General features: G+C 38.5%; 1 protein-coding gene across 1 annotated transcript; it reads right to left on the reverse strand.

Moving 5' to 3' along the window:
- Positions 1–5,675: 5,675 nt before the first annotated feature.
- Positions 5,676–10,699, reverse strand: LOC145495785 (retinoschisin-like). The gene is made up of 4 exons (XM_081475375.1): positions 10,381–10,699; positions 8,523–8,702; positions 7,349–7,683; positions 5,676–6,221 (listed from the first exon to the last, which is right to left on the reverse strand). The coding sequence occupies exons 1-4, from the start codon at positions 10,697–10,699 to the stop codon at positions 6,084–6,086; spliced, it is 972 nt and encodes a 323-aa protein (XP_081331501.1). The 3' UTR covers positions 5,676–6,083.
- Between the last annotated feature and the right edge of the window lie 5,034 nt (positions 10,700–15,733).

Here is a 15,733-nt window from a genome sequence, read left to right on the forward strand (position 1 = left end):
AACAGCTATACCTGGTATATTTTTTATTTTAGTGAATTCCAGTGAAACTACCCTTTACGTAGTCGGACTGACAACGATGTATTATACTTGGCAAGATCTTTTCTAAGAGAAGAGCAATACTTTTGGTTGCAAGTTTGTAGTCAACATTAAGTAGCGATACTGGTCTCTAATTTGTTAAATATTCCATGCTGTTATTCTTTTTTGGGATTAAAGAAACAATACTTTGCCGTTGAACGATAGAAAGTGATTGAAACTTTCCACTATAGATTTGCTGACAGCGTTCCAAAACTAGGCGCCCAAAACGTGCAAGTGGCTGCTGCTTAAACGTTTATGCTTAATGCAATCAGAGCAATATATGTTGTTGGCCGGCTGGGAGGTCCGTATAGGGAAAAACTGTGACCAAGGTCTTGAAAATGCTGCTCGAGGCCGCATTTTCAAGCCCGAGGTCACAGTTTTTCACTATACGGACCGACCCTAAGCCGGCAAATAACAGGTTTATCTTTTTTTTTCCTGCGGTAAATTGGCTTACAAGTGGGTTTGTTTCGCAATTTTGTCATCGAATAGGCTTGCGCGCCCTCTACAAACCATTCGTAAAACATCTAACGAGCGAACGAGCGAGTAACTCAACCTCACTCACTTCTGATCAGAACCTGATGTTGTTCGCCTTTTCCTCCTATCTTGAACCTTTGGCAACAGCATTTTTACTTCATAGTTACATACTTAAGGTTGATTTTCTTGCAGATTGGTTGCAGCTGTAAGAATAAACGATGCGTGTCCTGTAGATGTGTTAGGGCCAAACGGCCTTGCACATCGAAATGTGATTGCTGGGGCCAGGAGAGTTGTGAAAATAGATCATTCCAGGTACGGTATAGTACGTATTGTAGTTTAGGGTTACCTATACCTTGAAGCACTTCTCGACCAAACGATGTTGCGTGTCTGCTTATACTGTAGATACCTAAACCTCTATATCAAATTAAAGCTTGAAGAGCTGGGTATCAAACTAAACCAAGTATTTAAAATAAAATAAATTGAGAGATTTTTCACCTCCTCTAAATGTGAGCATCCGAATCACATTTTGGTCCCTTTTGAAAGCTACAAGTCAAAGCCAATTTGTTTGTTTGCCCTCAAATTTGGACAGTAGATAGTTTGACATATAAACAACATAGATGTGACTGCGAAATTATTTTTTTGAAAGATTTTTCTCCGACAGCGATTTTTCAATCATCAGTCCATATTGTTTTAATGCTATTTGGAATATTTTCAAAAATAATACGACTTTTTTAATTTTCACAAACATGTTTTGACGGTACATCCGTCATCGTCAGTGTGACGGTTATGAAAGTTTACAGTGATTTAAAACGTGCCTGTTACAAATCGTACGTTACATTGCGTTGGAAAACAATACGCTAGATAAATTTCAAAGTTAACGGAATTAAAAGATGCGCGTGCGCGTGCAGCTATAGGGAAAGCGTCAAATTGATGTGTTTGACCTGTTGATTAAGGTCAGGCTTTTCCCACTTGATGTACATAGACTCCTTAAGCTTAACTTGGTACTTGGTAGGTGCAGAGTCTAAGATCTTGAAGCAGTCTAAGTTACAAGAGGTACGGCACGACTCTGAAGCCTGCAAATGCTTATAAACGTGAAAAGATCTGCCCGATGACAAGTGCTCAAAATTGTTGGTATAGTTTGATACGCAGCTTTATAAGCCTTAATTTGATAAAGGGCCTTAAATAAATGTTCTATAGTTAAACTGGATGCGCTACATCGCTTGGACGTCTGACATCTTTAAAGGTATACAGTATTGAACCTTAATTATCTCAATATGCTTGAATTATTTAGTAAGTCGCTTAGTAGTAGGTGGTGTAGTGGACAATTGCCGGCAAATTTGTAACTCGAAATTCACAAAGATAATCTTTAAACGACCGTCCGACGCGCCACAAAATTTCTATTTAAACATATGCGACATACTGGTAACGCGAATCGAAGAGAATATGTAATACACAAAATAATGGCTGAATCAATGAATCCCGAAGAACTGACACTCCGAGAAGAAGAGATTAAAAAGGAGGAGAAAAGAATACTCTTCTATTGACGGCAAGACGTTTAAAAAGTCACCAAGTTTGTGGTCGTTTAAAGATTATCGTCGGAAAGCGTGTGGTAAAACGTTTACGCAATGTCACACACTTCACAATCATAAAAATATCATTGTAAAACCGTGACGTTAGAAACAGAAAAAAAGCCAAAAGAAAAATACCCAAACTGCGGCAAAATGTTGTGTAAAAGGATAGCTCACAGGGGTGGACTTTTTGTTGACATGACGAAACAGATGAGCTCCCAGCAGCTTGCTGAATTTATTCTCAAATCGAAGTAGCTGTGAGCCACTGAACTTGGAAAATAAATTATGAAAGGGTGTTATAAGGCATTACTCATTAAGGAACTACTTGTGATGTGAGAGCAGACTAGCTTTCGAACAAGACCATAAAGCCTTTTCCCATTCAGCAGTGTGTTGTGATATTTGCGACATGAGACAGTTCAACGTTAAGAAACTGTTTGTTACTCAGGCCTACCTACATGTTTTACGTTACATATATCTGTACATGTCTTCCTGGTGCTGTAGTCAAAACCGCAGGATCATTTTGTTTGGTCAAAAGTGATGTATAGACTCAGAGTAATGTCCAATGCTTACTTATATCCAGCTCTCAGTTGGCTTAAGACTGGTTCTCGTTCTTTGGTAAAATTCCATAAACCTTTTTTTTTAAAATGATTATTTATTAATATTTTCTAAATAGATTGAACTAGTCTAGAAAGTTGACCAAAAAGTGAAGATTGGCCGATCAAGATGAACAGTGCTTTTATTGGGAACGTAGCTTTTTTTCACCAAATCCACTAAAACATTTACTGATTTATCATAAATTATTTAGAACAGACATTCTAAGTGAAGACATCCTAGGTAACAGTCGTTTTTAAACTTAAAAATGCGCAGATTATGCAGTTTTTGCTAAGTTATCAATACAGTGATCTGTTACAGCAGCAGGGCATATACTACAAAGTTCATGATGATAACACCAAAATTTAAGGATAAATTCAACACAGTTCACAAATCAATTTTAAGTAGCATGGATTTCTGCCAAGTGATACGTGACGCAGGATAATCCATTTCAGTCAACTTTAACGTACATTGAAATTTTGTGTCCTTTATGGTGTTGAGTTCAAGTACTTATATTCGCTTGTAGCCCTAATGTTAAAACTGAAGTGAACTCTCTTTTCATAAATGATGGGAATTCATTTGAAGTTTGTGTCCAAACGTAGTCTTTCGAAATTACAATAAGTCCATTGGCCTCCATTGAGTCCGTTGAATGAGACCACTTCTTTATAGATACACGAATGAGAAACATTGCCATCAAAACATGTCAGTGGTGTCACCTCCACTAACCGTAAACACCGGCGGATAAGCCGTACCTTTTCACTCAAAATTTTCCTTAAAAATCGGGGATGCGGCTTATCTGCGAGAAGATCTGGACAACGTGCCGTACATTTACATAAATTAACACTTTCCATCGAAAATTTACAAGCCGGTAAAGCAAACTTATAAGCACCTCAGTAAACAGAGTTTCGCATCGATCATTGCCTTTACAAGTTTGGTGGCTCCTAAAAGAGCCGTTTTTGTTCATAACCACAAGCTTACATTTCTTGCCGTAAACTGCATTAAACCTTCAACCTTCAACTTAAACATTAAACATTAAACCTTCAACCCTCAACTCTGTATAAAGCTGCAGCTCAGTACAGAGGTTTTTATTATTATTTTGCTTTAATTAAACGATACAGCTACTTACGTTACCTACAGTACAATTACTTACATTACTAGTGACACAGATATTTTCAATTACTTAAAGTGCACTTAGTGACATTACTGACGATACAGCTATTTACATTTCTTACAATCACTTACGATATATACAGGTCCTTACCGTCATTAACCAAGTAAATCAACAGCTATTTCAACATTTACATAATCGATTACATAGCAATAGCTTACATAACTTACTACTGACTACCAATTTAGCAAAGGATATTTGCAAAAAGTAATCATGAAAGTAGCTGAAAAACAGAATATATCTCTTGTATGCAAATCCCGCTCAGGGCATAAAAAGTTTTTCTTCAAGTGAAAATGTCTCTGAGAAGTTGTCCATCCTTGATTCCTTCATTAACTTCATTAATTAATTTCATTTGACTGAGGTTCGGACTGTGAATCCATTTGTGATCCTCCTGGAGCAGAGATGCACTGTTGGCTCGAGGGACCAATTAAATTGTATCCTGTATACATATATATATTTATACAAAAGAACATTTCAAAAGTTGAGAATAGAATAGTGAAGGAACCGAGAGGTCATTAACTTTGTTAAAAGGTGAAAGAGATACCATCTCCAAGGGCCATCCGTAACATTATGTACCCTTTGTAGCCGGGCCAAACCCAAAGATTTAATCATGCAATCTAGGTCAATCATTTTTGAACCACCTTTAGCGTAATCGTTAATTTTCGTAAGACGAGTTGCCTTACACAAGATATACTTGTCTTGGTTCGTTTTGCATTTCTGAGTTACAGGTTACTGTTTCAGTTCATTAACCGTAACAAGCACCTGCTATTTTGTTGTGGATCATAACTGTAATAAGCATTAAACTGTACTTTCTACCTGCGATAGTCTTTTGTTAAACTGTTATCTACCTGCATTGTTTTCAAAGTTATTAATGTTGTAAACTGCGAATTCCGTTATAACTGAGCCTTCTGAAATGTATGTGATAATGTTTAGCTAAGACTTTTTAATACATGTAGCTTTACGTAATCCTTTAGAATTGTGCTTAAAAAGTCAAGCCTTGTAAAATATTCTTTCGTTCTTGGATTAACCTTTTGAGTGCCTGACCATTGCGTATGCTGTGTGCCACACCATTTTCACTGAAAATTGGTACCTAGTAAAAATCTTCTTGCATGCCATAAGCTTTTTCACTTAAACTAGGGACATGTACACATTTTGAAACTCAGTCAGTATTCAGGTTTATATTTTAGTGATTTCTTCCCTTGCAGAAGATTACCAAAGACGACAAAAGGACTACTTTCAAGAGGTCACCTTATAAAAGATATTGCTACTTTTATGTAGGATGAGCGCCATTCAACCAGCCTGCGGCGTTTGTTCCACAGTGGTTTTCAGAAACACAGGAGGGGGGCATTTTAGTTCCAGCCTCGCCTTGGAAACGGAACCGGGCAGGACCGAGCGACTGGTCACAATGAGTGTTTGCTGCATCAACAGTGTGCGTGGTTTTTCTGTGTGAACTGGTCAGATTTTAGTAGTCTTGGCATTCTACAAAGAACGAGTAAAGAACTTCATAAGCATGCAAATATTTTTTTCCAACAAACAATAAAGAGTGTTTGGGAGAAAAGTAACTTTTTCACTGCAACTCGACGAAGTCATGCGACTCCCCAGGCTTGTTGTTCATACATTAAATAACTTTATGTGACAAAATATATACGGTTTAAGAACTATTAAAAGGCCGTCTCTATTAACGAGATTTTTGTCCTTCTCGAACGAGAACTGGCGCTAGAGTATAAGTGGAACATCAACTGCTCATGGCGCTCCCCAGCCAGCCACGCAAACATTTGTTGTTCCCTACTGTTGTTTTTTTCCCTTATGGACCTGCTGTTACAGAATGTGACCTCATACATGTAGTACATAAGTGATAATAATAAAATCCCCGGATCTTCTTCCTTAGGGTCTAACGTAACTGACTCATGTGTTCTGAGGGTGATCCTTAAATCTTTAAAATCCCACCCTATCATGACAGAAGAAGGGAATTCAACAACTGCTTTTGCTTCTGTCAGATGTTATGCAATCATGGTTAAGTCCTGGGTTGATACAGTGACACCCAAACTAGGAAATAAAGCATTCATTCGTTCGTTCGTTCGCTCGTTAGTTCATTCGTTCATTCGTTCATTCATTCTTTTTCTACAGAATACTACGTAACGTAGTTGAAATTAAAAGAAACTTCAAGTTGTTACCGTAAACAGATAGTGCAATACGTACCTGGGGGACTATCGACTATACACCTCCACTCTAAGGCAGTTCCAGTTATTCCTATTGGTTGGGTGAAAACGTATGAATCTTGCAGGCACGGGAGTTGAAAACTTGTGTTGGTCAATAGTGTTACTGTTACCTTCTCTGTGAAATACCTGAAAATACAAAACAAACGTAACTTTGAGCACTTAGCTAATAGGCAATGTTCGATATATAAGTATTCTAATATGGTTCGGAGGCTTTCAGGACAAACTTCTAAATTTGGTGTTGTTGTCTAGTCTCTTTTGGAAGTTGTGAGACAAAAGAAGCTTAAAAAGTTGCAATTTTGACCCGAAAGCTTCGGATCCATGTTAGAATATTGATATATAGAAAGTGGCCTATTGGAAATTAAATTAAGTAGGTCAGCCACTTGGTTATGGTAATCCGACTATAACCTCCAGGGCGCGAAAACTAACGGTGCATAAACACTTTATTTCTGTTCCGAGAGGCAAAGACTCGATATAGTAAGTAAGTGAGTATTTCAGAGCAAATTCAAGACTTTCGTGCCTATCATCCTCAAAATAGTTCGTAAAAAGTTAAAGTAAAAAAAAAGTTAAAGTATGTCATTTGTTGGTTTTCAAAGACGTAATGAACAACATCATGGTAAGCAATAGTAGCTCTCATCGTTTACAGGTGAATTGTATGTCTTACACCAAAAGAAGCCGAATATTTCCTTACTTTAGCGAATAGCAGTAAGGAAGAAAGTTCACAATCAAATTCAATATCTGTAAGGCCATCCAAAGGATTATCGTTCCTTTAAAATCTGCTCCCCAACGGAAGTCATGCTGGCTGGAATACCCAGGTACAGCTACCTGAAGTAACCTAGAGCTAACCCTCCCTCCACCCACCCCACCCCCCCAAAAATGGCTTTTCCGCAAAAGGATTACTTCCTGGCTGATTGAAATCAGTACTGACAGGAGGCCGGTTCTTGGTGACACCCACCCCCTTCCATCGCCACTTGAGGGGTAGACTGAGCCTCGCGAACACACCAAACAGATCAATGGGAGGCTATAATGTGTAGTCAATTTTGGCTTACATGTTTGCTGGCTGGGAGATTTGTTCAAGGACGAATTAGTTTCCATGGCATTTTTCAACAATAAGGTCATGTCAGTAAGCCAATTCTGGAGAAATGTAAACCTTCCTGTCTTTGTGTTTGGACTTCGCTGCGCTCGTACTGACAAGACCTTAGACCAATACTCCATCACAGCACTGGCACTTCAACGATAAGATATCTGTATGTTACCTGATCTGTACCATTCGCATCTTTGTAAGTTGTCCAAGTGTTTCCATCAGATGAATAAGACAACTTGAAATCCGTAACCCACTCATTACCATTTACGTCCCCTTGGGAAGCAACGGCGCAAACTTGGATTATTCCTGCAAAGTCAATTTGGAGCCAGTCGTTGTTGCTGCCAGGGACTGCAGAGCACCAACCATCGCCTCTGGTATCGTGCAGACGTCCGTTGTAGGCTCTGTAACTGCTGTAATCAGTAGTGGTATACGAAGAAGCTGTCATCTGGCTATCAGGAATTATTTCGGGTGAGGAGACACCAACAGGATAGTCGAAGCAATTAACCTCTGAAATATTTTGATGAAACACGACTTAGAAACACGGCAGATAAATATGGTAAATGCAGTCCCCGAGTTTTTGGGGCACCGCGGTATGTCATGTAATATATCAAACACGAGAGACTGTTTCATCGGGATATCCAAACACCGAGAAGATAGTTGAAAATACTGCGCGCAGCGGAGTATTTTTGACGAAATTCGAGGTGTTTGGATAGCCGAAGTCTCGAGTGTTTGATAAATATTCTCAATATTCTCAATCGAAACAAAAACTAAGGAGTAAACAGAAAAGTAAGATCATCAAATTAAAAGTCTATGCTAATTAAGACCGGGTATCCAAACCTCCTTCACGGCTGTGATTTACTTTGTCGTAACTTGATAAACTACTAACGAGTCATCGCATATTAATCAGAATGGGTATGTTTGGAATGCTCGTCCAATGTTACATCTGACGATAATATAACACAACCACAAATTTATCATACTAGAAATATCTTTAACTTTCTCTGCGTGTTTGTTGTTGTTACAATTTTGTTGCTGCTGCTATTGCTGTTGAGGTCGATACCCTTCTATCTATTGCTTAAGGTCAGCTTAACTGTCGGTCTGTTGTTCTGCTTGTTAATGATTTGTTGTTTTTAAGTTCTCTTTATTTCAGTCTCATCAAGAATTGAAGGAAGGTTTTGCCATTTCGAACACGAAATGGCAAAACGGTGAAATGACCTTACGGTTAGCTCAAGTATCCCTCCTGTCGACCTAGAACACGGTTTTTCTTTCGGTATTTCTTTTTCGCTATTTCATGATCCACAGTCACCGCATTACTTCAGAGGAACGTACTAGAAATTTCTACCTACCTACACAGTTTTTGCCATCTCCAGTAAACCCAGCATGACACAAACAATTGTAAGACCCGCGAGTGTTTATACATTTGGCATTGAGGTTACACACCCCGGCATTAGCGCTGCATTCATCGATGTCTAAAGAGAAAATAAAATCACCATAATAATCGCCTTTATAATAAAACAAAGAAGAATCTGTCAAATATTAGCCCCAAGTTATCAATCAAAGACCAAAGCATACAAACTAATAAAAAAATCATGTACGTTATCTCCGAGTCTTGCTGACAAAATTTGCTTTTTCCAACAAAAGATTTGTTGATACTCGAGTTACATTAAGCACTTAATGACTGGCCTCAGGGGAAACATTGAGTTTTGTTTTCCCTAAGGTCGAGGAGAAACAAAACTCACTGTTTCCCGCGGGACCAGTCATTAAGTGTTTTGTTATACCTCCCAACTCAAAAATAGAAAAAAAAAAAAAAAGCGAACAAATCGTTGGCTTAACGCCGGCTGGCTCACAAATTTGCCGTGGTGTCAAGGAGCAGGACCTGATCACGTGCGAGTCGAATGTTCAAGTTGTTGTTGCCCTAGGGAGTTAGTGAGTTTTGACCCACGACACGTGACACGTTCTCCTCCAATCGGAAAACGTATTTGAACTGGGAGTTACAACAAATAATTTTGAACCATGGCCTTTAGATTTCACAATGTACAACGAGTGAACGAAGCCTAGCGTTGAGGGTCACTGGTGGTGATCGAAAGTTCAGTTTTTTCGTATTATATTTCTAAATTTCACTAAATTTACAATATTTTGACCATCCCATCCCTTAAGTAATTTTCTTCCTCCGCCTATCAAACAACTGTCTTCCTATCTTCCTCCAACAGTTTCCTAGCATTAGAAGGCACCGAAATTTTGTGCAATGAAACCTGAAGATTTTTAATAAGACTGAGGATCATACATTTCAATAACCTTTTATGGCTACTCGACTGTAAATGTTTCATTTCACAGCTACAAGTTTCATTACTTAACTGACCTTCTGTCTCCATGTTACAATCAACAAGCACAGCCTCCCCCGGTACAAGTGAATCAAACTAGTATTTGCCGCTGAGCGCGTGTCCACCTTCACTCGCCTTAATCTCTTTGCATGTTTCGGCGGGCAGTTCAGGGATGGAACCAAGGGGAACTATAACGTAAAAGAGAAGCGATTTTTAGTAATTAACTTTCAAGTTTTCTGTAACTAGCTGTACATACAACCTTTATTTATACACGATAAAAGACGTCAAAGCTAACAAGCTTGTGGGGTCGTGTACTAATAAGATACATAAAATAACTTCAATTAATAGATAGGCCAGCGTCTTTTGTGCTGTTTCGTTCTAGCTGTGTACAAAAGAGGTTTTGTCTCATTTGGTGCCATTATTGATATAACTGATATTGGTAGCAACATTGTCTATATCCACCCATGTGAGTCTAGCCTGATTCTCAGACGTCCGAGAGGGCCCGCTAACGACCTCGGACGTCTGAGAATCAGGCTAATGTGATTCAAACCTAACGAAATGTCGAGGGTAGCTTACGATGGACAACTCGCAGACTAGGGGAGAGGGGTGGCAGCTTTTTGCCAGATAGCCACGTCAAGAGGCCAGCGTCTTTTGTGCTGACCCAAAAAGCAAACGTCATAATTTTTTCAGGAGGTGTGGTACAGTATGATCACCTCATCAATGTGATAATCATTGTATACTCTCTACTTTTGTCGATTTTGACAAGTCAATGTCATTGTTATTCCAATGAATTGGTGATAATGAATTTTCGTGTGCCCTGGCTTTTAACATTTTCAAACTTTAAGTATTTATTATCAAATTTTATTATTTCCGTGTACTGTACCTCTATTTACATCTCTTTTGAAATAATATCTGTTAAAGGCTGGAACGAAATCTTCAGGTCTGGCTTCCTTGGTGCGGTTATTCAATTCACACATTCCTTGGGAAATGACGTAATTAAAACTTTGACATCTGACGTCCTCGTTGCATGCTCGTAGACACTCAGTACCAAGGGATACTCCTTTGATCTTCTTGAAGACGTGTTGCCGTAACATCATGCCCATGGTGGATTGTTCCCTTCCACATTGAAGAGAAGTTCCGTGGCAAATCAGGACAGACAGAATCACTGCGGCTGTGTTGAATGGATAATTACCTGGAGCCATGTCGAAACTATTAGAGTCCTGGACAGTGAAAAAAAAATCATTCATCTAAGTGTTTATCCACCGCATTTTACATCAAGCTAACTCTTCAAGGATACACCACACGTGTAGGCTTGCAACTTTTTCTTTCTATAGGATGGTTTAATCACGATAACTACAAAGTTTAGTTTGCGTTCAAAATACCGAAAAAACTGAAACATATAGAAAAGGAGAGTTTATTGAGAGAAATAAAGAGCAAGTACTTGAAATTTACAGTACTCGTCACAACGAAGTTATTGGAATAATATCATGGGTGATAAAATTACACCTTAATTTTGGCGCGAAATTTTAGCGTTGTTTTTCACATGTGAAATTACAAACTGGAAACGTTTGGCGCAAAATTTCTCAATACAATAAACAGGCGAAAAAAAAAACCACCACGATTGTAGGCGTAATTAGTCGCCTATGATATTAAAAGGTTATCAAATGGTATACTCGTGAAAGTGAGAAATAATTTCACTTTCGTTTGTCAAGATTCTAATAATTTCCCGAGCCTTCAGTCGACGTAAATTATTGAAATTTTGACAAAACACAAGTGAAATTATTTCCTAATTGTACTCGTAACCTCTAATAATATACATGACCAAATTACTCGATTCTGATTGGCTGCGAGCAATGCAGTTCAAGTGTAACATCAGTGCAAAAAGTGTAACACCAGTACAAATTACAAATCGTAGTTCTGGATTATGATTAGCTGAAACACAATAGGAAATGATGAGGAAAATTTTGAGCCAAAACTTTGAAAAAATTATTCTCGAATGAGAAAAAATGGCTTCAAGAAAGATCTTCCGGCACTTCCTCGCCTCCTTGCCTCGCTCCATGAGCCAAAACCCAATACTGTTCTTTCTTTTTCTGCGGTTCTCCGCCAAGTCTCTTTCGGTCTGCCACAACTTCTTCTTCCCTCTATATCATTAATCACGTATTATATCATTAATAAGTAATCATACGGTTTTACTCCTTCAATTTGGAATTAATTTGCACTTGTGAGTTTTTCAAAAAAGCTGGAATTGCACGCGCCGAAGCGGCTCTTGCAATTTCAGCTTTTTGAAAAACTCACAAGGGCAAATTAATTCCAAACTGAATGAGAAAAACCGTATGATTCCCTTGGCAAACAATATTGAGAAAATTCAAGAACTTAGTATGGGTCCGCCAGTTTGGTGTACCATCAATGCACCCCAACATGGCGGCCGGACAAGTCTGCAAGAAGAAAAACGATTTTTCCGTCAAAGAGAGGAGTTTTCTATTGGAGTGTTTTAGTTATTGTTGTTAGCTTTGGACGGGGTATCTGGAAAGATTTAGCGGGAAGATATTGCTTCTTATCAAGGCACTTTGGGGAAAGAAAAATATTCCCAGTTATTGATGACAATGAGTTCGATAACATGCTAGCAGAACAGCATTGTAAGGGATGTGAGAGGCTTTCCACGCAACTAAACGGACTTCCGGAATTTTTCAACGGGGCCAAATGGAACGGTGTTACAACGATAATAAAGATTTCAATTGACGGATTCTCTCCTCCAGAATTTGCAAGTGTCTAAGTGTGGATTTGTTTGGTTGTTTTTCTTTCTTGATTTGATTCAAAGAACCTATCGTCGCCATGAAAAACTGAACTAACGTTTGCACGTTACCTGGAGGGAACTCTCCTCATAAAGTTATCAATAGCAGAGAAACATCATCTTCCCTGGATCAACGCATTGAGGACATCGACTCCCAAAACAGAGCAGATATGGTACGTGTCGACTAAACAGATTTGTTTAACAATCAGCCTAAATAAATCCTTGAAAACCTCCTAATGGTAAAAAGTCAATTAAGACATGCAAATCAACTGGTAAGGGCAGAAAGCAATCGAAGGACGAATTAAAAGTTCTCGGCTAAACTAGACATTAAATTATGATTCAGTCACTGTCATATGGATCTCTCATATTAAGCGCAGGTACTAGTTTTGTCGAAAGCCTCATAGTTGTTCTTTTTAACCTCGGAAAGTTAACACTGCATTTTATATGCTTATTTGAATGGCATTAAAATTTAATACCATGCAATTGGAACTGTTTAATACCATGCAAGTGGAACTGTTTAAAGAAAAATACACTTTTTTTCCTATAAGAATATCGAGGCCGAAATTTGCGAAATTTTAAGAATACTTTAAGGATAAACTGCCTGAGGCTGAGATTTTGAATAGGAATATAATTTTGTGTGTTGAAGATAGGTAAATGCAACACAATTAGGTTTTTAACTATACTGAACAAAATTCTAACTTTCTGTAAACTACAAACTATACAAAAAAAATGGCTGTGGCCATATGTTCAATGCTAATAACATTTCTGTAAGAACTTATGTGTTTCATATTAGGCTTTTAACGCCTGCGGTCTGACTGCAAAAATTACTCTGACACCATCAAAGTCAATAAAACGGAAATATCGTACGATACAATCTAAGAATGGGTATCGGCAGAAAATAAGAATATTCTGCCTGGGCGGTAAAACAATATTCTTGTTTAGTATATACCACGCAAGTGAATAGTGCTTTTCGCGCGCTCTGATTGGTTAACTCGGAGGTGATTAGCAAGTACTATTCACCTCCGAGCAGCCGGCGCGAGAGATTTTAAAATTTCCGACCGCTTGTCACACATAAAATAACGTTTAGGTCTGCTAATTATTCAGCTTGTGTGGTATATACTAAAACAATTATTCATTATTCATATGGATATTTACCTTCACTTCGGTGAATAATTGTTAAATATCAAAAAAAAGAGTGTAACTCTAAGATCAAAACTTGTTCAAATACCTTTGGGAATGAGGTGATAAAAAGTTCTCAGAACATACAGTCCGTGGTTGGACGATCTCAACTCATTTTATAGAACGACTAATTAAGAAGACAGTATTTACCAAGTTTATAAGCAATACAAAATGGCCGATGTTTTCTTTTGTGATACATTTGGGTAAAGAGACCGAGATGAATTTAAAAGTTTATTCGTCTTAATAACTACGATGTAGAAATTAAACCAACATACATTCATGAAAGCGAATGACATTCTAGAAGAGTTTTCTTTGCCCTGATCTTCATCCAAACCGCATGTCCATATACCTTGACTTAATTTAAAATGTATTTGTGCTGATTGTAGAATGGCGCCTCAGTGGCAGCCTAATGTAACGTGAGGATTGATGCGAGTGAGTAATTTGATGATACTAATTTCTATTATTTTAACCCATGCAAAGTTCTTAATTCTGTCCTAGCTCATACTAATAAAGAAACTTAACAGATATCAACCTCTTTCACAGTCCGAGCAATTTTTCCTTCTATTCGCAGCAATTTAAGATGTGCAAACGAAATCTCTTTACCATGCATGCCAAGAAGCTTTCATTAATTATTTAGCTAGAGCATTTCAAAAGCCTTAAAGTAAGTGCGCTCATTCATCAAGAACTGCTCGAGAGACCGTTCTATTTTCTTACTAATTCAACGTGTTTGATTTAATGGAGCGCTCATTTCCAGACCTCATTCGGCAGTATTTTTATTATCCACCCAAAGTTCATTGCACGCACATTCAAAAGTCTATCAGCTGCTTCTCTATTTTTATCGTAACACCGAGTTCTTTCCCGTTCTGAGATATTTTTGTTTAGGTCATGTAGCAGCGCTCGAATGGGTGGATACCCTTTGAGAAAACGTGCTTTTCTGGACGATGTTGCTGACTAAGAGAAGCCTAACGTCGCTCTACGATATTTCATTGCCAGTGAGTCTATTTTGGTTCTTTTCTAACGTTCTATCAAAATCATAAAATCCAAGATGACAGCTTTTCAGAAACAATGATGTAATGTCACTTGACGTCATAGTTTTAGTTTATCGACAACAAAGGAAATATCTTTGCGAGTGCTATGATCCAAGTTTAGAACTACCCCTCTTCCAGAAAACAGCTAGTAATGCAGAAGTGCATACAATGCTAACTTGGCAGGAAGTTAAACTTTTTGAAAAAACGTTTCCTAACTTTTAGCGAATATCAAACGATCGGCGCCTCGTTTCATGGACATGCCATGAAATAACTAAGCACCTGACGAAATAACCGGAGCGTGAATGGATACTTGATTGAAACCCGAACAGCTTCAAGTTACACTGGACGGAGTGTTAACAGTTTATCATCCACTGGAAAGTGATTAACAGCCACCCGAAAATAACGGCTTGTAGCACCCCCTTTTGATCGGCTAAATCCAAAAATAGCGAGACTGTATGGCACGTAAAGTGCAAAAAATTCTTAACAATAGCAATAACGCCGCTATGTACAGGTACGTTATAATTAATGATGTAGAAATCCACTAGTTTGTAAGAAAAGATACCCTAAAATATATTGACGCTTTAAGAAATAGTAATAAGGCAAATTTAGAGAAGTGCACACGAATAGTGGAGTGGAGGTGGAGGCGTGTTGGCGTGTTGGCCTCATGGGTAGTGCGCTCGACTTCGGTTTGAGCGGACAGTTCGAGTCCTGGCCGGGGACATTGTGTTGGGCACTTTTGTGTTCTTGGGCAACACACTTAACTCTCACAGTGCCTCGCTACCCAGGTGTTCTAAGGAGTACCGGCAAATTTAATGCTAGGGGTAACCCTGCAATGGACTAGCATCCCATCCAGGGGAAAGTACAACTACTCCTTGCCACTTCATACTACAAAAAAACGGAAGAAGCTCCGGACTGATGGGCCACTTGGCTTTGCAGACTTAACCTTCTTTACCTACACGAATAGGCAGAAAGTGAGGATGTGCGAGAACAAAGAAAGAGTTGCGAGCAAAGAATTAAGGACGGTGCCTACTTTTGTTAGTGCGCACAAGTTCTGCGCACACGCAAGGCATGGTTAGGCGTGCGCGCTGGCGTTGACATTGACGCAATCAACTGCACTAAAATGAAAGCAAAATTTTCCTGTGACCAAATCAATTTTAATGACCCTGTACTTAAACCAGGAATACCAGAATAGCAGCATATCGCTAACCGCTAACTGTTAACGTCTTCCAGCTGAAGGA

The sequence above is a fragment of the Orbicella franksi genome, chromosome 8 (assembly GCF_964199315.1).
Source record: "Orbicella franksi chromosome 8, jaOrbFran1.1, whole genome shotgun sequence".
Lineage (NCBI taxonomy): Eukaryota > Metazoa > Cnidaria > Anthozoa > Scleractinia > Merulinidae > Orbicella > Orbicella franksi.